The sequence below is a fragment of the Rhamphochromis longiceps genome, linkage group LG16 (assembly GCF_057381845.1).
Source record: "Rhamphochromis longiceps isolate RC_006_pf linkage group LG16, R_longiceps_female_GT1.1, whole genome shotgun sequence".
NCBI lineage: Eukaryota > Metazoa > Chordata > Actinopteri > Cichliformes > Cichlidae > Rhamphochromis > Rhamphochromis longiceps.
In genome coordinates this window covers 25,721,837-25,746,717 of record NC_140572.1, presented here as the reverse complement: position 1 = coordinate 25,746,717, position 24,881 = coordinate 25,721,837, and the positions used below count along the sequence as shown (strand labels likewise).

The following is a 24,881-nucleotide window of genomic DNA, read 5'->3' as shown; positions in this document are numbered from 1 at the left end:
TGCACTCTCACAAACTTTACTACTACTATAGGTAGCTATGAGACCTTAGCTCTGCATTCAATACCACGCCTGATATCCTAATCAGCTTGCTATGAGACTTTGGCCTCCTCATCTTCATCTGCACCTGGATCAAAGACTTCCTCACTGACCGCCCACAGAGAGTCAAAATAGGCCCCTCACCTCTCTTCCTCCATTACACTAAACGCTGGTACAGCTCAAGACTGTGTGCTGATTCCAGTCCTCCACTCCGTCTGTGCTTACAGCTGCATACTAGTCCACCCATCCAACACCATAATTAAATTTGTTGACTGTTGTTGCGTTCATCACAGGAGGAGATGAGTCAGCATACAGGGATGAATGCTCAGTGAATAATCAGACGCTGAAGACCACAAAGATAAATGAATTGGTACGTGACACCGATCCAACCCTTCGGTGCATAAATGGTTTAGATATTTAAACCAAATATTTATGTTGCTGTTTTAGTAGTAACTCAATTCAAAACACTTAAATCTTACCTGCACTGCTTACTGTCCAGTGACCTTGTGGTATAGTGTCCCGCACTTGTATTCTACAAAACTGCACTGGGCTACTTATTAGCTCAATGCTAAGATTTTGGATGTACCCAACTTTGGATGCACTTTTTTAGCATGACTATCTTTTCAGACAGCCATGTAATGCTTTACAACATGCATTAAACCCCCAAACCAAGACGTGAGACCACTTCTGATAACAATGACCTTAACAGCTGACACTGCAGCAATAGACCCCTTCTAAAGATGGGTGTAACACACACAGACACGTACAGAGATTTCTTGATATATTAAAGAGTATTTGTTTCACTCCCACCAAAATTGAATATTTGTTAAAATGCTCACTGAAGGCTCAAACTGTAAGTCTTGAATCTGGCACCGGAGCTTCTGCTGCGTTTAGGTCTCATTGTTACGAGACATAAATCGTTCATTATCTCTTGAAGGACATTTCTCCTGTCATACACTGTGGGTAGATTATTACAGATGACCTGCCTGCCTTTTCATGCTTCCCTGATTTTATTCATAATATAATGAATGAAGGGCAGGAACATGTCTTCTCTGTAGTTGCTGTGAGGAGGTCACTCAGTGGGTCCTGATGATTGAAACTCTATGCTTCATTTAACTTAAGTGTGTAAATGCAAGTGTAGATGTGCTATGGCAAAAATGTTATGAGAGACACTTACAGACCCTGGAGTGTATAACCGCACTGCGCTTGACCAAGGACTCCCACCATTAAGATTAATCAGTTACAACTCCATACTGAGAGGCTGGAGCTGATATGGAAAAAGAGCTTGTTACTGACATTATCCATCGGACTGGAGCCCAGCTACCATAGCTACACCTTGAACAGATCACCAGCCTGTCACAGGGCTAACACATAGAGACAGGACACCATTCGCACTCAAGTTCACACCTATGTGCAGTTTAGAATTACCAGTTAACTTAACCCTACTAAATGCATGTCTTTATGTAAGAATATTTTATATAAGAACACTTTATAAGATATTATACAGATTGTTATACGATCCAAATTGGTTCCTTCATCATATACATGACCTTGGGTGATGCTACTCAAATTGGAAGGTCTTGGATATCTATTGTGGCTAAAAAGGCTAACTCCTTTGTGTAAGAACAAAACTAAAAGAAGATCTTGACATGGCATGAAAAAGGCTCACTGAAATTTTCTGAGAAGGCTCTCATCTTTCCCAGTTCATCCGTCACCAAGCAGCACTGTTAAAAATGGGAAAACTTGGAATACTGCACTTTGAGACCAGACATTTAGAGGCATGATGCGTCCTAGTTTTGGAAATGTCTTTTAATCAGGTCGCACGCTGTAGACTGACACTGTGACTACAAGCGGGGATGCTTCAGTGGACGGCTATCGACGTTCAGAGACAGCAAGCTCAGGAAATCTCTCATCAGGGACTCAATTAGAGAAGTGCAGGGATACTAGCATTGACCCACCGTGCAGAAGTGCTGCTGCTGTTTTTAAAGCAGCTGTGTGTGTATGAGGGTGGGGGTGCATTTCCAAAGGGATGCTGAGTGAGCAAGTGAGCGATTAAGAGAGAGGGAGGCAATCTGAGAGTCTTTCTCCTGGGCAACTTTTTTTTTTTAAACCACTGCTGCATCTAGATGAATGTTTATAGAAGAACAGCTGAACATTATGAGAAGGGAAACAGGCATTAGAGACTAAACACAGACTAAGAAACAGCCAAATTAAACATATTGTGTACCTATGAACACTGCACTGTTTTTCACTAAATTTTATGTTTACTTAATTGATACCAATAAATACCAGTCAGGATGGCTTTACTTTTTTTCAGAAAAAAAAAGATATTTTGCATTTTCAGTTCATGACATAATCAGGCTTTGTGATCCATCCACTGGTGTGGTATTTTGAAATACTAAATAAAGTAATAATGTGAAATATTGCTCACAATCTCATTGGTCGTGACCTTGGAGACCTGGTCCTGCTGGTTGACTCACAGATTAGGAGGGTGCGGTTGTAGCCTTCCCATCACCACCCTGCTAACATCAGCAATATGACCAATGCTATGGCATGCAGATATATTCACGTATTTTCATGGTTTCATGGTTTTCTGAGGATGTAACAGCGCACGATCATCCTTGAAGCTAAACACAATGACACCATTTGTGGGATTTATCAGCATGGACAGAGTATATATCCTACAGTTAAAATACATGTAGATATGTAGACATAGGCAAGACGGCCTGTTCAAACAAAGTTCAAACAAAGGTGATTTAATGACATGGCTGATGTTGGCTGCTCTGAGTATTTCAGAAACTGCTGATCTATTGGAATATTTCCACGCAACCATCTCCAGGGTTTACAGGGAATGCTTCAAAAAAAGAGAAAATATCCAGTGAGCAGCAGTTCTCTGAGTGAAAATGCCGTGTTAATGCCAGAGGTCGAGGAGAATGGCCAGATTGTTTCAAGCTGATAGGAAGGAAACGGTAAATCAAACAACCACTTTTTAGAATCAAAGCATAGAAGATTTTAAAAACGTTACCTGGTCCGATGAGTTTTGATTTCTGCTGCAACATTCTGTTGGTACGGTCAGAATTTGTCATAAAACAACATAAAAGCATGAATCCATCCTGCCTTGTATCAGCTGTTTAGACAGGTGGTGTAATGGTGTAGGAGATGTTTTCTTGGCACACTTTGGACTCCTTAGCACAGCCTACCAGAGTATTGTTGCTGACCAAGAGCACCAGACAAATCTGTCAATATAGGCCATGTGGCTGTATGCCACAAAGAATTAAGACAGTTATGAAAACGAAAGGGCTTCATCCCAGTACCAGCAAGGTGCACCTAATGTCTGGTGAGTGTAAATTTCCATCTTACCTGTGTACCTCTCCCTGTTAGCTGCATTTCCAAAGACTTCTTTTAAATGTCCTCCTTGACCATCAAATCATTTTCAGAAAGTTAAAACCTCGGAAACACTTTAATTGAAGGACATGATTAAAATGACTTTTCTTTTAACTTAAAAGACAACAGTGGTTTTTGGTGTGGATATTATGTGTGCTGTATATGTGCTTTTTAACTTCATTTAAGCTTCAAGTTATCAAACTTCCCGTGGTTAAGTGTTGAGCTTGAATAAATTATGCCTTTAATATTTTAAAAATCCCAGCAATGCCATTCAGAGACTGCAAAGTCTACTATATTAAAGCTATGGATATGTCATTTAACTCTTAAAGTCTAGTGAGATTCTATAAGGAGAAAGCAGTTGTTCTGTGGAAGGGATTACATCCTGAGTCATCAGCACTAGTGAGTTCAGAAACTGTGTAGCGTGATCACAACACGTGTTACAGCCGACAGCGCTGATTGCGTCACACACGTCAATGCTGAAGGTTCAAATCTCTGCCCATAAATCATATATTGCCACTTTGGTAAAAACATCACACTGGATGTTCAGTAAAAGGCTCTACAAGTCGTCAGAAGCAGTCTGCCCATTAGCCGCCGAGAGGGGAACGCATGTCACTGCTAATCTTTCCTATTGCAAGATGATGATTTCTGACAAGTAAAGTACAGAACGGCTTTCATCTTTTCAATTGGTTCCACTCTTGTAAAAGTCTATTTAAACATAATGGAAGATTGAAGATAAAGCAATAATCTTTTTATGTGTGTGTGTTTTTTAACATAGTTAAAGTGCATGGCCGTGGAGTAGTATTTCTGACATTTCACAGTAACTATCCTCGGTGTGACTCTCAGCTCTTGGTTTCCTGTTTGGAGTTTCTTCCTTTGTGTGCAAGTGTGCTCTGAACTATAACTATAAATTGACTATATGTCTGAGTTTTTTTTTCTGAAAATCTCTCAGCAAATGCCTTATCAGCCTCCACCAGCCTCTAAATCTGAACACGAATAAGCCGACGGAGGACAGGTGTAAAGCGTATCATTGCATTGAAAAACAAGAAGAATGTGTCTAGAACTGTGAAAGCTGCTCTCCTGCAATTTGTTGCTGACCGCTGCTGCTTCTAGGGCTTCCCAATAATACCCATCATTTCATCTCACCTGACAAAAAGAAAAACCCAGCTATTCAAAATGCTTCTTTTCATTTTCAGGATCAGAAGAAGTTGCAGTGAATGCAGGGCTTTCTTCCCGAGTGATTCAGACTTCAGACAACTCGCATGAATAGCACATTAGCTGTATGCAATTTATTCAGTTTCAAAAGGTTCATAGGACGCCGAACCTTTGCAAGTGCACCAGAATATGTTTTTAAACACCTACAGTCTGCAAAAATAGTTCTGGGTCAGTGTTCTGGAAATGAACATCATCACCAACCAGAAGAACGGCAGTCCTGCTGATATTTCGCACCTTCAAGTCTCCTCAAATAGCACAAGTACTGGGGGCTTTCAAATTGGATTGAAAATCTGATAGATGCAGCATAATTGAGTTTTTCACGATTTCAGCAGTTCAGCCTTAGTTTCAGTTTGGACTCATTTGTAGCATACAAATAGCAAAATGCAATTATGTGTACTGGGAAAGCAGTGTGCAGGGTATACAGGGACTATTGAAACCCGAGAACCATAATGGAAAAGGGGCTTGAAGCAACCTCGCAAGTGTTTTGCATGTTTAAGGAGATGCACTTAAGAGCAGAGATATTTATACTGAAAACAATCCATTAAAAGTAAGTGAGATGACCCCGAAGCAAATATATGAAATGAATTTAAATATGCAGCACCATTTTATATCTAAAGAATATTTTTTTAAAATCCTATGCATCTGGTTGTTTTTTTCCCCTTGTGTCATATCAAAGCTAGGTCTGCGCATCTGTGAATTCAAAGAGACAAGGTGTGAAGAGAACGGAGACGAGCAGAATCACGGTGAACTCTGTGCAACCTCCCAGCTCCTTGCAAGTGGTTTCTATACAGCCGCTCCCACCCATTGATATCAGCGCTTCACGGCTTAAATAATTCAGCAGAAAATCACGACGCTACCTGATTCTCTGCATATACTGTACTCCTGTATTTAATTACGAGGAGGGGATGGTGAAACAGCAGATCCAGCACAGTAGAGGTTAATTGATAAAATACGAAAGGCTAAAGAGGAAGCAGAAAGTTGAGTTTGTGAAGATGCAAATATCAAAGCAAACAGGGATATATATTGATATGGCAGGTTTAAATTATGGCACTGATTCCCTGCAAAGACTTGCAAGAACAGAGTGCTTGACATTAAGCACCAGCATCATTTAAATATCTTTTCGATTTGATGCGCTTTAAAGCTAATGGCGTGATTTAATGTGTTGGAAAATCATGTTGGAAAATGCTGAAAGGCACCAGAGGCAGAGCTCCTGAGAAATGCTTCACACTATGATCTGCTTTCGGGTTTTGCTTCTAATGGATAAAATTAGCATCCATTTTTAAAAAATTGTTGTTTTCATCCAAATCAGAAATTGTGCAATAAAGCACAGCGTCTTCACTGTGTAGTATCTCGTGGTCTTGTGTCTTTCCTTCCCAACCTCCATCACCCCCTGCTATGAAGATGTTTTTAACAGTGTTTCTCCCCTCCTACAACATGATTTAGCATTGCCCCCTGAGATAAAAACTGATCTTTCATGGACATGAAACAAGACCTGGAAAGAAATATCAAAGAGCACATCAGAATCCGAGAGCCAGGAGACGGAGGAAATTACCGGCTTTGTGAGCCGAATGTGAGCCTGAATGTGGGCCTAATGGACTGTAAGTGACACCACTGCTTTGTAGCAGAAACGCGTTTCTGTGAATACAGACACTGGCTGAAGCAATTAAACAAACTAGCTGGTGACTTCCTTTAAAAGAGATTTCTTCTATTGTTCAGCCACATGCCCCCATTTTATGCATCCTGGCAAACTATGCTGCAAAAAATAGCCTTCCTGCAATCAACAAAAATCACATTGAAAGTGACAGACGAAATGCCCATCAAAGACATTACTAAGAAAAAAAGCTGTTTTTGTTTTCTTAAAAAAAAAAGCCCCAAAATCCATCAAGCCTTCTTTGATGTAGTGGGGGGGAAAACCCTGAAAAAATGTTTACAAATGGTTTTAGGCAACTTGTTTACTGCACTACATCTTGCCTGTGATTTACATCAGGCCACATAGCGATGTGCACATCACACCTACTGTAATATTACTGTAATATTCTCTCTGATCACACAACATGGACGAAGAAGTCTAAATTCAACACTAGCATCTCTCTGTAGTGTTACAAACATGACGGTTTATGACATAAGTAGGTTAGACCTGCATATGAGATTTAGAAATGTGATTCCCTCACTTTTATGACTGTTGCAGATCACGCAGAATACATATGATATTCTTAAAACACTGACTAAGCTGCTGCGTGGCATGTTATGAAGTCTCAGTCTATGTGTTGTTCCTAAACAGACTATAGATCAAAACTTTTGCTTTTCTAAATTGGTTAAATGTGATCTTAGTGTGATGTATGGAAGAAAAGGACACCATGGAGTGATGTACCAATTCCTTTTGAACTACTCCATATCTGAATTTGAGTACTTTAAGATTTGGATGCAGATCTAAACATTCAAAATATTTTCTTTGGTTAAATAAAATCTAAATTCAATCTGCAGTCACAGTAGGGAAACCAGTGTAGGAGCCTTTGAAAAGCTTGCTTCAAAGATGAGGACCAGGTCTGTGGCTGCTCACAGACAGTTGCATCTTTGGAGCAACCAGACAGTGAAATAAAAGTGATGAAATGGCAAGAAGACAGAGTCAGTGTGCAAAGGTTGGTAATTACATGCATACTCTTTGTGATAATACAGCAACTAACTGTGACAAATCAGTGGAAATCATAAAATGTGGTGTTGGTTTAATTTACAGATCGAGCAAGTGACCATGTCCTGCAAGGCTATCCTGAGGTCCTTTGCTGCACGTCTTCCTCTACTCTCGCTCCTTGCTTCACTGTACTATCTAGTAAAGGAAAAAATCACACTCAAAACAACAAAAAAGTAAAATTACAAATCTGTTGTTGTCTACAAAGAAAATCACATTAACTACTTATATTCAGAGCCCTGCCAGAATCTCACAGATCTGAAACTAAGAAATTCCTCTACAAATAGTCAGATAATTGCAAATGCAGTTGGTCCGAGCTGAACTGCAATTGTTTGGAGACAAGTTGCCACAAGTGTCCACCAGGAAACCTGTGCAATCACCCACATTTAGCCTGGTGGACAACTGTGCACAGAGTTTGAGGGTGTTGCACGCTTAACCTCTGGTTTCCACAACTGGTTGCAATAGGTCACTGAATGTGAATGGCATTCACTGGGCAACCACCTCATCACAAGGTAGGTTGGTGTCCTATTTTGACTCATGAGCAATACAGACCTACATGTGGAAGATGATTGTAGAGTGTACAGCATACTCAAAAACCCACCCACTGTGAACACACTACCTGTTAACTTTCTTTTTCTTTTGGTTGCTGCTGTTTTGGAGATGCTTGACAGGTTGCCAATAAGAAATTATAGCTGCTGTTAAGAAAAAAGTATAAAAACCACAGTACGTGGTTTCCCTACAGATTAACAATTCAAGCACATATTTTTGAACGTATCTGTCAAAATAACCATTTTCCAACCGATTCTGCAAATCAAACAACTTTGACTTTTATTCAATCAATGTAAGGACATCAGAGATGCATTTTCAAACAAACAAGATTGTGTTGATATTAATCCAGTGCAGTTAAGACAGGATCTTTTCTTCAGCTGTCAGCTGGTTCAAAAATCTCTCCCCTTCGTGTGAGATAAGGCCTCAACTGACTCTTCAGACTGTAGTAACCCTCATGACCAGCTCTCTTGTGCTATTGCTGGGTTGGCTGCGGGCCTCCGGCTGCCTCAGGTGGCTGAGCAGGTGGAGGATGTTGTATGGACAGTGTTGGTCTGGCACTGCGCTGCCGCTGTTGGGGTCCACGTGTGTTCCCACTCCTCCGGCGGCCGTCACCACGGTCGTGGAGGTGGAGCCGGCGGCAGTGGAGGCCACCACCATCAGCGAGGAGGTGGAGGTGGATACTCCTATCCCAGTCTGGTAGCCCTGGGTGGGCTGAGATAGAGTCCTGTCTACAGTAGTGTCCTTCAGGTCGTCGCTGTCCATCGATTTATCATAGTTCAGAACCTTCCACTGCTGGTTCACGGCCTGCCAGCGGTGGAAGATGCGAAACACAGAAGGTCCCTCGTGGACAATTAGTGCTGTGGAGATCAGAGCACCAGTTAGACAATGTCACAGTCGGGCTGCAGTCTTGAGATACACTACATCCCAGAACACTGGTAGACACACTGTGGTAAAGCGTGAAGAAAGTATTAGCTTTGGCAGTAACAGAACAAAACAACTCATCTTTAAAGTACCACAAACCAGACATCAAATCTTTATTTCTTAGAAAAAGCAGGGACTGGATTTGGATTTAGGTTAAAAAAAAATAATGCATCCGTTCTGCAGCCTCGTTCGATAGCAGCTTATCTCAGATTCAAAATTGCTTATTGATTCATGTTCACTGAACTCAGCATTTGGAAAATTGAAATCCATCTGTAGCAAAGTTGTTTGGACCCCAATATTTTACTGCATGTTTTCCATTTTAAAGGCATGTAAAGGGAAATTCATCATGTATGGATCAGTCCACATTTAGCACTTATAACCATGTTTTTTAACACTACAATATAGTTTGCATCATGGAACATTACATGCAAAGTCCTTTTTTAGTGTTCAAGGTATTTGTTAACAACTTAAACATGATGATTTTATATAACTAATTCTAGTAACAAAAAAATACATATTTTAAATAAAATATATCTAAATAGGAGGTATTGTAATAATTAAAAATACTGTGCACTCAAACACTTGAATGCTTTTAAATCTCCTTGTAACGGCATTAAATGCATTTTAATGGCATTACTTGCTTAAATGCTGCTTATAAAAAGGAGAAAGTAGGAGATTATTAAGTGTTACCACTACATATTGATCTTCAAGGAGTCTGCTAGTTGCTCGCCAACTACTTTATTACAGCAGTAATGTAATATTGCTGTTTAACAAGCCAATGACTACAGTTGCAGCAGCTGGAGTTTACTTATAAAATCCTGCCAGCTTTCCTCAACTCTGCTCCTCTCCCTCTCTAACTTTGTGGATAAGTGAAAGTCAGGTCTTTGCTCTTTAACATCCACCAGGTGACAAGTTAATCTCTGTAAAGTGCACCGTTAATGACTCCACAGTCAATCCTCCACAGCACCAAACCGGAGACAATCAATCACCTCTTTCTTACACCCTGCTGTCTACTGCAGTGGCACTTAGAGTCTCCTTAATGCGAGATGCCATCACACAGTTGTCCAAAACATGTGGGCCTCTGAGCGCCACAGGAGGACAGCAGGCTTAAATGCTATACATTTCAATCTGGACGCCCACGCACCAATGCAGGGAACTGTTAGAAATCCTTTGGTGCACCTATCTTTATATATATCATGCACCTATCTTTATATATATGATATATATATATGATATATATATATATATATATGATATATATATATATATATATGATATATATATATATATATATATATATATATATATATATATATATATATATATATATATATATATATATATATATATATATATATATATATATATATAAAAGAAGAACAAAATCCCTCTTGTGTTATGACAGCACATAATGGTCTTTAACGTTTGGCTGAATTTGGCTCCGTAGCTTTTTATTATAGACTGAAATGCATTTTAATGTATGCAGTGAAAGCCACTTTAGCTGAATTTTGAACATTCAGCGTTCATGTTTAATTTATGATGTGAGCTTTGGTGCAGCATCTCAGCCTTGTGAATATAGAAACAGCGATAAAGACAACAACAAATAATCGTAGAGATTGACCAAACAATGCAATCAAATATTGATATGAAGCAGCTGACTTTGTGGTATGGATTAATTGCACTGAAACTGCCCGTGGAATTTACAGTTATTTGTAGGCAGCTGTTATGTATAATTACCCACTCTCCTGAGCACTTTTGACATTTACTTTTGCCTGTTGAATGCTCATGAATTAATGTGACCAGAGTGAAAAACACTCAATATAATTTTCAGTAGTAAAATGCTCAAACCCATTCAAAGAAGACGTAGAAATATTACATTCAGTTTGAAAAGTGATAAATCGCAACTGCTTAGCGCCTCACCGATGCAGACGATATCCATGAAGCCATACATGCCGTAGCAGATCTGGAAAAGCAGATCTTGACGCTGCCAGCGGGCTGACGGGCTAAAAGACGACCACACCAGCCAAGAGATGCTGGCCATCAGGAAGAGGGAGCCCAAGATAGCTGCTGCTATCTGCACCTTCTCTATCACTGTCAGAGAGATAGCCTGCCACTGCAAGAAGCAGAAGAAGTAGAAGGATTAGCGGTAGAGCTTAGGAGAAAATTGAGAAGCTAATCATAAACCAATTAATGTAAACATTCAGATTATAAGTTAATCGGGCTGAACTCAACAAAAAGACGAAGTCACACATCGCTCTCACCCTCGAAAACAGAAATCTGTGGCCTCTCATAACCCCATCAAATCACAGAAAAAGAAACTGCTTCTGCAATCCTTCTGTTCTAAACATCAGAGGGGAAAGGCCTGTTTAATTCAGATGCTTTCATTTTTTTCCACCCTGAATTTCTCAGTTTAGATTCTCCTTCTTTGGGTTGCTCTCTTTAGAGGTAGCCACAGCGGATCATCTGTCTCTATCACACCCTATCCCTAGCATCTTCTTCTGTCACACCAGTCCCCCCTGCATGTCCTCCCTCTTTTCCTCCTGCTTGGCAGCTCCATATTTAACATCCTTTGTCCACCCCAAACATCCTCTGAACATGACTGCCTTCCTTCCTCATTTCTCCCTCCCCAACCTCCTGCAACAATGGCACAGTTTCCACCCGCACCCTGCTGTTCAACAGCACCGGTGGCGGTCGTTAACCTGGATCTCGACCAATCTTATTGAAGAGCTGCATGTCTGATTTGGCAAAGATGCCCTTCCTGATGCAACCCTCCCCAACCCTTTATCTAGCCTTGGGACTGGTACTAGAAATATACTGGCTGGTCATCAGAGACCAGCTGGAGCTGCGGTTAATGCGTGTTTTCTTAATAAAAAACAAAACAAAACAAACAAAATATGACATGAAAACAAGTAACTCCATATAAGTGGTGTCATGCTCCTAATTACATAACAAAGGTTCTATGATTTGAGATTTTGCAGTGTTCAGTTAGACTGCCATTATCACCAAAAAACAAACAACTTGGTCATAATTTCCGAGCTGTAAATACACAGTGATATTTCTGAATTGGTGAACTTAACACCCACAGCTCACCTGTAGGGGGTTCTTGGTGCTGATGGCAATGACCTGATATTTGTAGTAGCAGAGTTCACAGGCCCAGGAGCCTCTCTCACTGATCCATTTGATGAGGCAGGGCTGGTGAGTGCAGCGCACTGACCCGCTGCACCGGCATGGGCTCAGGAGCTCCCCCTGCAGGAAACAGGCAGAATAAGTTAGTCCCTGCTAACCATGACAAGAGCTTCTCATAATTCAGCCAAAGTAAATGCATAAATGTTCTGCTCTGGTTTGAATATAACTTGATTTAATGGGCTGGTTAACATTGTTTAGATGACCATTTTATGGCCTTATACTACCTTCGTTGAGTACACTCTAAGAAGTGATTTATGATTCAGAAAAAATACCAGCTGACGGACCCTTTCTCTCCATCTTATTTACCTCTTGACGTAACCCCTTTACATACAATAATAAGTGCGTTACACTGTGTTTATATTTCTTGCACTTCTTTGTGTTGGCTTATTGATTTTCTGAGCGCTCTTTGTGCACTGCTAGGCACACACACACGCAGAGCACTTTGCATGCCTGTTACAGCAGAACAACAGATCAGGTGTGAAATGAAAGCTTTGCCTTACACCTAGTTGACAGGCAAAATGCTTGATTACTAGTACCGCTGAAAGTGGAGGATTAGTCACTGAAGCACCTGTGAAAGAGCAAACCCTAACAAAGCTGCAGCATACCACAGCTCTTGACATCAGTAGAGCTGCTATAGACATTAACTATTTTATACTTACAGAAATGCAAAAGAAGCTCAAAATACTCGTTCTGGTCGACCTACATTTCTCTACAATTCACATAACAGTTCAGAGCTAGATCCAGTATCTGGTCTAGTTATCAGAGGATGGTTTCTTGACATCCTGTCCATCATAAAGTGACATTTTTGAAGGCACTGTTAGTCACTGAGGTTGTTAAAGGGCATTTCAAATCCCTTCTGTCAGCACGATGACAGCCACATACTGTATGATTAATGTGACCGGACAGCCGAATAAATGTTTGTGTTGCGGGTTTATTAAACTCTAGGTGGCACTGAACTATATCTTAAAGAGGTGGCTCTTATATCCTTTTTTAAAAATGACCTTCACTTTACCACCTTAAAGCAGCTGAAGTAAAGGTCTGCCTTCGCTCCCTGAACGGCTGCTCGGTGGTCAGACGTGTGAACCACATGAAAACATCACTGGTGTCAGGTGAGGGAGCAGAGATCAAGCTGCCTTATTTTTAGCCGTTTCCATCATGTTTTCAATCCAGCTGGATGTGACAAGATTTCAGAAAACCAAAGCATTTACTTTTTTTTTCTTCCCCTCTCTCTGTCATATAGAAGGCTCGTAAATACTTAAAATGCAGCGAAACCATGAAGTTCACTAAATTTGACACCTCTCAGGGTTTTTTTTTCCATTTTGTACCAAGATGTGCTCAGCTATATTCTTCACTAGACATTCCTCTTAAGCCGTATTTAGCCTGAGGAACAGATGAGTTTTCTAATCTCTCACCCCAGGCTCTGAGCTCATTAAAATATATTACTAATCTTGTCATATTGGATATTGATGATGACCCATAAGATGTAGGCATGCCACCTTTTTAAGGTTCTGACCTGCACTTAAGAAACTTGGCTCTTGTACAGATATTTTAATCTTAATGAGAATGAACAAAGAGCCTGTAGTGAATGAACAAAAAGAAATTAGCCGGCTGTCTGCTGAAAGAAATCCCCAACACCCCTCCCCTTCCTTACTCTCTGAACTGAGCCACTGCATTTCTAAGGTATTTTTAATTCAGTATTTTCTCTCCATGTCTACCCTGAGTGCAAAAATTGTACGAAGCAGTGAACAGAGTAAAAAATGCAGCAAGTTTCCAAATGATTTCTCCACGTTGTTATTTAGCTGACACCTCTGACAGACGGAGCAGCACCCTGGTTGAAGAGAAGAGAGGAAAAAGCAGGGAGTTAGGGGAGAAAAGGCCCATCTACAGATGGCCAGGGTGGGAGTGTATTGGCAGGAGGACCAGAACACTTCTGTCGTGTCCAGAGGGACTTGGGCCACTCACTGTGACTGGCCTGATGGCAGCCAAGAGCCAAAACCTAGATCACTCCAATACAACCGAGGCTGGAGGGAGCGCAAGAGAGACCGATAACAAACGTGGCACCAAAGCCCACGCATGGAGAAAGTGATAACTAAATGTCCTTTTGTTGATCAAACAGCAATAATCAGTGAAAAGAAGCCCAACACAATGGAGCAACATATTAAAAAGATATGGCTGTGTTATTTCACATCTCTGTGCTGCATTTTCCCAAAACACCTCCCTACAAGTCATTTTCTCCTTAGAAAATTGGATTCCCTCGCAATGTATATAATGGCATAAAAATAAATTAGAGGTGGCTATTCACATTTTCTTAAGGGTCTCGAATCAATGCAAGTGAACTCCATTAACTCTGAGCAAGGAAAAGCTGTGCTATGATAATCTGGCTCGCACAGAAGCAGAATGAAGGAGGATTTGTACAATGATGCCCAATAACAATCAGTCCGCGGGCTTTTCTTCTTTAAGAACCTGCAAAACTGCCGGGAAAAATTTTCATCTATAAACGTAACCATATTAAACCAATTACAAGGAAAATAAGAGCAATAAGTGAAAAATGAGGCAGAAGGCCAATAATATTTAAGTTTATTTAGTTATGATGACTGATCGTAAAATATATGCAGAGGGATGTTCCACTGAGTGCTGATTTTATGGGAACCATCGGGCCTACAGTGGCGGTTAATGACTCTTTAAAAGGTAATTGAATAAAAAGAGAAACTAGGGTTTCTAATTTATGTTCATGAATTTACAGCCTCTGAAAACAGACTTTAGCAATGCCAAAAAAATAAATGAATAAATAAAATCTAACATTTTGGCAACTTGTTTATATCCCATTTCCAACGAACGGGCAAGCAACATATGATGGAACAGAGCAAACTTCAGCACTGTGGGGTCATACAGAAAGAATGATGCTGACGTGACCCCTGGAGGCTTCTTGTTGTGCCTCAGACACAACACACTCTGCAAGTGCATTATCTGTGCTCAGGAGAAAAAGCAAACACATATTTCTACCCAAGCAACAGGCACCCGCACAGTTTCAACATCCAACTGACGTGAAGACAACAGTAGGAGGATTGCCTCAAAGAGCACTTCGGTAACCTTCGTACGTGGAAAATATTCCACAATTTTTCCTTTGCATTACTTAAAAAAAACAATAAACTTCTTTTTTGAAGTATGTGCATAACACGAATGTATCATGGGAAAATCTATGACCTGAAAACTGCACATTCTTTGAGTGACGAGGTCGAGATTAAGTCTGAAAGCAGGAGCCTGAATAAAGCAAGCTACCGAGAGCGCTCTGTAAAGCTTCTCAGTGATCTTTAGCTAAAAGGAAGCAATAGTGGGCTGAAATACAGTATGTATGTCTCAAGTTAGCTGTTTAGAAAAAAAGAAGAAGAAAAAGATGAATAACCCGAGGTGCAGAGGTGAAAGACATGAATTCATGCAGTTTCATCTGATATTGGCTTCGTTTTTCATTATATTGTTCGCAGTATGTGTTTTACAGAGTGGATTATATTTTCCAGTCAATTCTGATAAAATAGGCTGATATATAAATTTATATGTCAGCTGAAAGAGTTATTCTTTGGTTCTTCCTTACCAAACTGGCCATAAAATTCAAGAGAGGAAAAACAACTCTACAAAACAGTCCACAGTCTGTAAATTGTGCTATCGAGACTATGTGTTCAGTGTTTCTTGTTACTGCAGAGAGGAGGTAATATCAGAGAGATTTTTTTTAAAAGGCATTGTCTCATGGCATACCTTAAAAGTTACCATTACAATCACCAGTACCTCTTAAAATCCACATTTTTGGAAATTCCCTATAGAACTCCCTGAATTTAAAAGGAAAATGTGAAATCCTTAAAACCAGAAGTACTTCTGGTTGTGAATCTCACCTCAAGGAAAACGGCACTTATAACTCTGACAGGTATCCGATTACATGGACTTATTACATTGTTTGGTGTCATATTAAATCACAGTGCAATCATTTTTCAATGGCTGCCTCTCCTAGGCACTCAAGACTCTTTTCTAGTGGGATGCTTGAGGAAAGCGATGTCTTTCACTCCCTTCTTTACTCTGTCTTGCCTATCTCAGCCTTGGGGATGGAAGTGTTTTGGAGGTGGGTTGTCAGATCAGATATTGGCTGCTTTGGTCTATGTGACATCCTGAAGGCTAAGGAAGAATAGAGGATAACTAATGTCCCCACTGCCTGTATCACAGAGCGATACACAGAAAGTCCACTCATCCCTCTTTTTTTAAATGGAGCCTCATTCTCCTTGTACCCATTTACACCTCAGCAGATCCATATCTGGACTTCACCCAAGCCAACAACTCAGACAACAAGAAGAGGAAAGCTGGCAAAAGATAAAAACTTGCATAATGATAAGACAGCATGAAATCAAGTGCTATTGACTTGCTGCAATGTCTCAAGGAAGCATTAATGAGATGTGTTGGAGGAGGCCATGGGAAATACTGCAAATTTTCAAGGCAGTGTTTTGTATGCAGTGCAGCATGTGCTGACTATCCATGGAGTTTGGGGAGAAAAAAAAAAAAAAAACCAAGGATGAAGCCTTGTCTTCCAATCTCATAACTAGACCCCATGTCAGTAATAATTACAAAGTCTGAGCTCAGAGGTGGAATGATGCACAAAATTGCTCTTGGAGTAATTAGTTGATGAAATACAGAAAGATCATAGGCTATACACTGTGCAATGACCATGAAATGATGCAGTAAATCTTCCGCTTAAAGGAAAAGCAACTGTGAGTGCAGACTGTCGGATAAAAAAAATGATGTTCTACACCTCGGTTATCTTGCTTCTTGATTTTTTTTTTTTATAACCTCTCTACCTCCACTACCAACAGGCGAGGTGTGACATATTTGTCAACGTGCTCTCAAAAGCTCTGTGTAACTAATGTGCCTGCAAATTGCTAAGTGTCTGCCTCTCTGATATAATTTAATGTTATTTCTTCGTGGCCATCTTTTCACATTTTCCTCTTCTGATTGATGTACTGTGACATTATCATCAATATGGCCCCAAAGGCGGAGGCAAGCGGTGTGATTAACTTGAAGGCTCTCTTCCATCTGCTTTGTGCACGTTATTATTATGTTGCCGTTTCCAGGTGGTGTGCGTGAGAGGCAGACTGAGAGGTATTTTTTATTTATTTTTTTATTTTCCATGCATATAATGCCTCGATGTGAATTCAGTGTTTGGCTATAATGAGTTGTTACGGCATCCCTGCATATCCTCCACACTTGTCAGCCACTGGGACAAGGTCTTTCATTATCCTCCCACTGCTAGCTTTAGCTGTCTTTTCAAGCCATGCAATGGGATGAGTGCAAGATGCAGTGGGGCCCTATGCTCAGAGAGCTCTCTAGCCCTGCGGCTGCCAGTATTGGGGTCGTTCCTTAAATAATTTTGAAAGTAAGATTACACTATTCTCGATTTTCCACACAAAAAAGCACCTAAGTGTCATGTAATTATAGTTAATAGCATTAAACCTTAAATATTGGCATAATCATGCGAGGTCTCTTTTATACTCTTTACCACAAAGTTGGCAATAAAAACAGACCAAAGAACACCTTTCAGGAAAATCTTGTAGCTAGAACAAGGCTCAATTGTGCTGCACCAGCCAAACTGCAACTGATGAGTTACTGTAATGCGACTCATGCTGAGTTGTAGACCACCAACACTGCTGGCTGCCCTAACAAGACACTACTAGTGTTTTTCTTCTTCACTGTATAAATAAAACCTGAGCAGTGCACCCTCATCTAATGAAAAGTCTGCAAAATGTGCAACATTTCCAACACCTGATCCGGCCACTCGGCGGAAGGACTTGTTGCTACAGTTAACCTATGCTCCTCCGAGAGCAGCAGCACCAGATTGCATTGTGTTACAAACCCCAGGAGAGCAGGTGTGGGTGAGTTATTATTAATTGATGGATGAGGCTGACATTGCATGGCATTAATCTAATTTAAACATGCAGGTGGACATTTTTCCTTCACTTACATGCTCTGGTCCCTGGAAGCAGATCCTGCACACAGGCGTCCTGAAGCCACTTTCCGTGTAGCTTGTGAGAGAGAACCTCTCCTCCAGTTTGCCCTTTGAGCAGTCATCGGAGGAGCTGCTGCAGCCGCGCAGGGCCGCCGACAGCTCTGCAGCATCGACCCAGCCCGCCACCGGCCGCTCTGCACCCGGTGGCTCGGTGGCTCCCGCAGCAGGCTGGGCAGTTCGGTCCCCGGGGTGCTGGTGGCTCCGCGTTAACGTGTTGTTGTTCTCGGGGACGGTGACGCTTGTTTCATGGCTTTCCGAAGCCTGGCCGCTCATGGGGGTCAGCGGAGGAAGCGTTGTCGGCGGCGCCGGTGGCCCGAGCAGGAGCACCCTCAGGTCACCAAGCAGGACGCAACAGCGGCTCTTCAGCATGCCCTGTCTGCGCAGCATCAGGCTGTCTCCAGCCAGAAACTCACAGTACCATCCAAAGGTGCTGGAAGAAAACAGTATGTACTCTATGCGTCCCCGTCATAAGCAAACACTTCTTCATATGTGGTGGGATGGGATAGTGGGGGCTGAGGTGCGTCTTCCAGCGCTTGTTTGGTTTCAAAGCAGCCTTTTACGATTTTTTCTTTTCTTTTTAAATCCACTTTATTTAGGTTGGGTGCTTTTTATTGTCTTCCCACGAGGGTGTGGATATAAAATGCAAAAAAATCCCTCCTATGCAAACAAGTGTCTGAAGCCATTAGCCTAAGTTCAATGAATGAAACGGCTATTAGAGGAAAGTCAAATATGAGACTGATAGGAATATGCATTCAAGTAATAAGGTTATGGCCCGCTCACTCAGTGTCCACTGTCATTTCATGGCCTTAATAGTCTGCCTGTTCTCTACAACATAAACTATCTCGACGGGCTTCTCCCTCCGGATTCGCGACGTGTGCAGAGACCAAGATTTAAATCTGCCTTTGGTTCAAAGAACTGAGATAGAGAACAAAATGTCAGCGCTCAATCTTAAAATTAGAAATTAAAAATAAAATCCAGCCACAACAACGAAAGCCACGCTTTAAAACCGGTGGAGCTGTCGACGTCCTGTAAGCTTTTCACACCACGTTAAGTCGATCGATGGCGTGCCATGTTAGGGAAGCGAAAAAATCTGTCTTACCTGGCGAGCTACACCGATTTCTACACGACTCACAGTCTCGTTTTTTTTTTCCCCCCCCCATAGATTTTCAGCCAGACTGCAGGTCGCTGGCAAGTCTCAGTGAGGTTTACATCCCTAATTATCGAATTTCCAAGCAAGCAGGAGGGTTTAAATCCGTCCGTTTAAATCCAACGCGATGGTCGGACTGTCCTGCTCCGGGTGAAAGCATCCGTAGCCCCGGATTCTCCTGTGATCATTGGCTGCTGAACTGGTGCTGCAGCTTCAGCACCATGATTCCTGGGACAGCTCCCAGACGCCACACGTCACCACCGCACAGTGATGCAAGCAGCCAACTCATTACTACAACTGTGGACGGAGACAAATATGCTTCCTTATTTGTTTCAGGGATACAAGGAGACGTTAAGTTAAAGGTGACACCGGTGTTTGTTTTATCTTATTTTAAGGGGGTAGGTGTTTTCTGCCTTTACACCTGGCAAAAAGAGGCGAAACTAAAGTTGTGGATTCCCTTTAATTATTAAAAGAATCCAGTTATCACACAGCACAAATTTAGCAGAAATATCACACAGCACAAATAATTTAGCAGAAATGATTAGTAATATCTCAGGTAAATGGTGTAGTTGTGTGGCATGGATAAATAGGGTGAAAGAGGATACAATATTGCAAATCATCAAGTATGAACAAGGAAAAGGGGGAGGTGCAGGGTTAGATGACAAATTTAAAAATGTGTCTGATTTTAAGCAGTATAGCAATAAAAAGATGCATAAAACAAATGTTCAAACCAAGTTGTGAAAGACAAATTATAATGAGAATCTTAAGAAAAAGTAGCACGACTGTCTTAATCTGTTTTCTTTAAAAAAAATAATCAATTATTCATTTGGTTCCCAAGTGGAAGAAAAAAAACCCCCAATCCATCAACCACTTCCATCACAAATCCCAGAGCACACGATGATTTATTAATATTTGTAATAATTAAACAAAATAGCATACAGATGTTATTCAGAGTGAGCCAAAGATTTTCCTGGTAGTTTGACATTAAAGATGACACATTCGAATTACACTATACTACTGGGTAGTTTCTTTTTCTTCTTCTTTAAGCTGCTCCCTTTAGGGAGATCAGCTGATCGTCCGCTTACATCTCACCCTATCAGATAGGGTGAGATGTAAGCGGTGGGAGATGTAAGATGGGATAGGGCCTATCCCACCTTCCTCTGTCACACAAACCCTCTGCGTGTCCTCCTACACTACATCCATGATTCTCTGCTGTGCTCTTCCTCTTCTCCTCCTTTCTGGCATCTTTTTCTAATATATCAACTTTCCCTACCCTGCACATGTCCAAGCCATCTCAACATTTTCTCCCTCTAACTTTGCCTTCAAACCGCTCGACCTGGCCTGTCCCTCTGATAGACAGAATTAGAAGTGAGTTTATCTTGGTCACTCCCAATGAAAATTTAACATCTTCAGCTCCGACACGTCTTTTTGGCACTGGCACCACATCCAAGCCATTCATCAGTCTTGCTTCTACTTCCTCATCACTTCAGTGCATACCTCCACCTCTCCAGGCTCTCCTTTTCCTCACTCCTACCACACACCTCACCACTATCTCGCTGTTAGATGTCCTGCACCACCCTCACATACAAAGTTCCTCTCTCATTACTTTCTTTAATGCAGCTCCTTCGGACCTTTATACTTTTTATTCTACTGGGTAGTAATTTAAATCTAAGAAAAAGCAGTCACTAACTACCAACAAATGCAGCAGAATAAAAAGTATAATACGTTTAGCTGTAATGCGGTGGAGTAGAAATAGCATCAAAAATACTCAAAGTATTTTAAAGTTGCTACTTCAGAAAATTGCCTTGGTTAATTTTTTTTTGACAAAAGAGAACAACTCCAGGGAAGCTGGGTAGACAAAGGGTGAGCAATTATCCGGCTTGTCAGGGCAGCTGTGCAGCTTGATTGAACAATTGAAATGAACACACCTGTGACTGGACCCTGTCAGCCAACTGAAATGTGTTTTTTAGGGGGGGTTGTCAGAATTTGTATGACTGTGGTCAAGCTGGTGGCCATGGGGTGAGCATTTAATGGATTGCCAACAGTAAACTGACACATTAAACTGGCACCTCTCACTCCTGCTGCTTTTCTATTCTGGCAGATAATTGCCAGTGATTGCTCTTACATCGCATCTCAGGTGCAAAGTAGTGCCTGATTAAAGTGCTGTTGAAAATAAGCCAACCGTCATTTTGGACTTTTTGAGAAAAACAGCAGACACAAACTAAGATTATATAACAGCAGAGGTGGAGTAAATAATTAGGCCTTTTCTTAAAAGTCCCACTTTACTTGGAAAAAAAATGTTTGTATGTTTGATCCTCTCTGGGAACAATTCAGTTTTACACCTCTGCTGAAAAGTTTCCCCTGAGCTCGACACCTCCAGGCAGGATTTGTGGCATCACATCTGGTTTGGGAGTCAGTTTTTGTCTTATAGATAGCTAAGAGCTGACTTTCACTGATGTAGGAGATATCCCTTAGTTAATGGTTAAACTTTTGAGACAAACTTTTTTTTTTTTTTTGCCTGTCCCGTTTGGCTCTTTTGCCATCAGAATTATTGTCTAAAGGCGAAGAAAGATGCCCAACGGATTTATTTTACCAAATTGACCATCCCAGCCTTGCCGTAATGGTCCATTTGATTCACCTTTTGTTTATTTTATTTTCACTTGCTGAATACGGGACAGACTTAACTGGGGGAAAGAAGGGGAGAAAGAAAGAGGGAAAGAAAAAGAGCTGAGAAGAGGGACGGGGGAGAAGGGCAAAAGACAAAAACCAACAGAATAAGCAGAGAAAAAAAATGCATATATCGATCACCTGGATCACCTGTTGAGAAAGAAAAAAGAAAACAAGCAGAAGAAAACAAGAGTAATAGAATAAACAACATCACAATGATATATGGGAATATGACAGTAAATACTAAATGTTAAACATTATTGTGCAGCACATAAGATCAACAGAACACAGTGTGCTTTGAGGTAGGAGCCAAAAAGGGTGTAGTTTGTGTGTGTGATCACCCGTTTGTACACCTGTGAGCATGGACGCGCTTGTTTTTTTAAAAGGTTCCTTCATGTAATGATCTGCTAGAGGGTGTGGGGGGGCCACAGCCCCGTCCTCCAGGGCATGAAGCAGGTATGGAGGAGATCAAAACTCCAGACATCCAGAGGCCCCCAGAACACAAGAGACCAAGGAAGACCAACAGAGGGGCAGCCGCGCCACTGTCCCAGAAAGAGCTGAGGAGAGTCCCAGATGAGGGCTCACTCAGCAGCCGCAGAGCAGAAGCCAGGGGGGGTTGCAGTGACACGCCCGTGAGCTCCGCCGGCAGCCAGCTGTGCCTGAGTGACCGAGCCCCAGGCCGAGAGGCCGGGAGCACCCCACCTCCGAAGTGGCCCGAGCGAGCCCCAGGCTCCAGGCCCCGATAAGCGGCCGCCAAGGAGTGAGCCGGTGTGTACCCGGACGCCCATCCCCAGACACAAAGAACCACCAACGCACCGATGTCTGAGGCAGTCCGCCACCGGCAGGGGAAGTGGTGGTAGGGGGAGATAGGCCTCCAAACCTTGGAGGGCCTGAGATGTCCCCAGAGAGGTGGCGCCTGACACCCAACCTGACATATAGACACAGACATACAGGCACACACAGATACAAACATCCATTCCCACCCTCATGCTCTCATATGCACTTACTCCACACTCAACCAACGTGGAGACAGACATGAAGAGACGCTGTACACACGATCACACTCCCCAAGCGTACTCTACGAACCGGGTCTAGGTACCCTTGCCCCTGGAGGGGGGAACTGCACCCAGACCCAGGTGGTGTTACCCTTTTCCCTGCGGTGGGGAGAGGCAGACCGCCCCGACTCCGCAGCAGCAGGGAGGCCCCACACTCCAGACCCCAGTCGGACGGCCAACTCCTCCTCCCAGCCCCCCCGCTCCAGCAGGCCGCAGAGAACGGGGGTGAGAGAAGACTCCAAACCTCCCTCCACCCGCTCATTGTAGTGTTGATGCATGTGTGTTCTAAGGTGCATTTAAAACCCAGGAGGGCATGGAGCTACCTGCCAGAGAGCAGCAGGTAAGTTGAGACAAACTTTAAAGCGCTGATCAAACATAGGTAAGGAAGAAGAGGCTGACATTATCTTCAAAAGACATGAAGTTAAATAAGAAATTTCTTCAGTACTTGAAATAAAACTTTTTTTTCTCTCTCTTTTTTTTTAACAGTTTCAAACATAACCATGAAGAAAAAGAGCCAGAAACAAAACTTTGGGGAGCGTGCATGGCCAGTGCTTTGTGACACCACCTCTGACAAGTACCATATGCTTGTAAATGCAGCTCGTAGTCAGCTAAGAGGCTTTTAGTTCATGTGTGGGGGGTTTTTCCACCCATTCTTCCCTCAAAATTCTTCGAGCTCTGTAGATTTTAGGGCTGTCTTGCATGAACTACACTTCTGAGGTGAATTTTTTGATGGTGTTTCAGCTGGAGGACTGTGATGGCCATGGCTTGGCCCTTTTGAAGCACTCCATTGTAGAATTTTAGATGTGTTTGGGGTTATTATCCTGTTGCAGGAGTTATCCTCTTTTCATCTTCAGCTGTTTTTTTTTTTTTTTGAACAGACAGTATGATGTGTTGGCTTGCTGAATTTGCTGCTATTCACTGGGATCCATTCTACCTTTTACCAGGAAATGTTATAGCTACAAAATTCTGGTGCTGAATTTTGTTAGGAGACCTCAGAAATTTGTTTTCTGATGGTTTTTCTGGGAAAAAACTCATATTTGTACACATGTATCTGTATACCCATCACCCAGCACTTGAGACTCAGACAAAGCTTCTTTAAATCTTTAAAGTGGACTTATTATGCTCTTTACAATATTTTGTCACGCAGATCCTGTGCAATGCCATGTATAAAATATAGGCAACGTTACTAAATGAAACCCTTTTTGGTTTGTTAGAGGTAACCAATCAGAAGGAAAAAATGCCTTAAAGGAAGATGATGAACTGACGGACGCTGGTGCAAGCTGAACCACGCTTGGAATAAAACAAATGGGTCATTCTATGTCAAATTACTGTTGTGCTTCTACTTGATTTGCCAAAAAATGTTATAACATATACAATGATTGCTAATATATCAAAATACTCCATCAGGTACTTCCAGCATGTTCTTTCATATCGAGGTATTTTCTGAACATGAATACACCAAAAGCGATTAAAGATCAAAGCCTGAAAATTTGACTGGTCATTCTCTGCATAAAATCAAATCAGGATCTGTAATTTGGGACACGACACACATATCAAAAAATGTCTGAATACTGGCTGATTAAATAAACCCATTTTGTGTGCACAGACATTGCCAAAAGACTCTAATAATTCAAGTACAAGTACCAATGCAATTTTGTACATAAATATGGCAAAACAATTAAGAGTAATGGGAAAAAGGATTTAGGTGTTCACTTCATGTGAGTAGTCCTGCAAGGCAAGGTTTCCTTGTCTACTTGGTGTGATTGGTAGTCTAACACAAGACCCTAAACCATTGAACCTGACAGCCATGAAGGGATCAGGCAATCAGCGTCCTGACTGCCACAACGAATGCTGCAATTATTTTGATATCCATGAAAATTCTACATTGTTGTGTTTTAATGCCCCTTGGTATATTTTAATTTGACCTGTCTTGAAATCTAAGTAGAGTAAGTCTCAAAAATGAAACATTTTCTCTTTTCCTCATTCTTAACTCTCCTT

The 24,881-nt window shown here is 41.6% G+C and overlaps 1 protein-coding gene across 1 annotated transcript; it reads right to left on the bottom strand.

The window, feature by feature from the left end:
* Positions 1-8,265: 8,265 nt before the first annotated feature.
* LOC146651239 (E3 ubiquitin-protein ligase MARCHF4-like) lies at positions 8,266-19,212 on the bottom strand. Its single transcript, XM_085383864.1, has 4 exons — positions 17,970-19,212; positions 11,879-12,034; positions 10,709-10,901; positions 8,266-8,724 (listed from the first exon to the last, which is right to left on the bottom strand). The coding sequence occupies exons 1-4, from the start codon at positions 18,399-18,401 to the stop codon at positions 8,303-8,305; spliced, it is 1,203 nt and encodes a 400-aa protein (XP_085239990.1). The 5' UTR covers positions 18,402-19,212; the 3' UTR covers positions 8,266-8,302.
* Positions 19,213-24,881: the final 5,669 nt, after the last annotated feature.

Excerpts from the sequence above, each read along its gene's own strand:
- LOC146651239 (XM_085383864.1), bottom strand. The coding sequence starts at position 18,401 with ATGCTGCGCAGACAGGGCATGCTGAAGAGCCGCTGTTGCGTCCTGCTT. Across the intron at positions 10,902-11,878 it reads GCACCAAGAACCCCCTACAG|TGGCAGGCTATCTCTCTGAC; the intron begins GTGAGCTGTGGG and ends TGCTTCTTGCAG. Across the intron at positions 8,725-10,708 it reads CATGGATATCGTCTGCATCG|CACTAATTGTCCACGAGGGA; the intron begins GTGAGGCGCTAA and ends TGATCTCCACAG.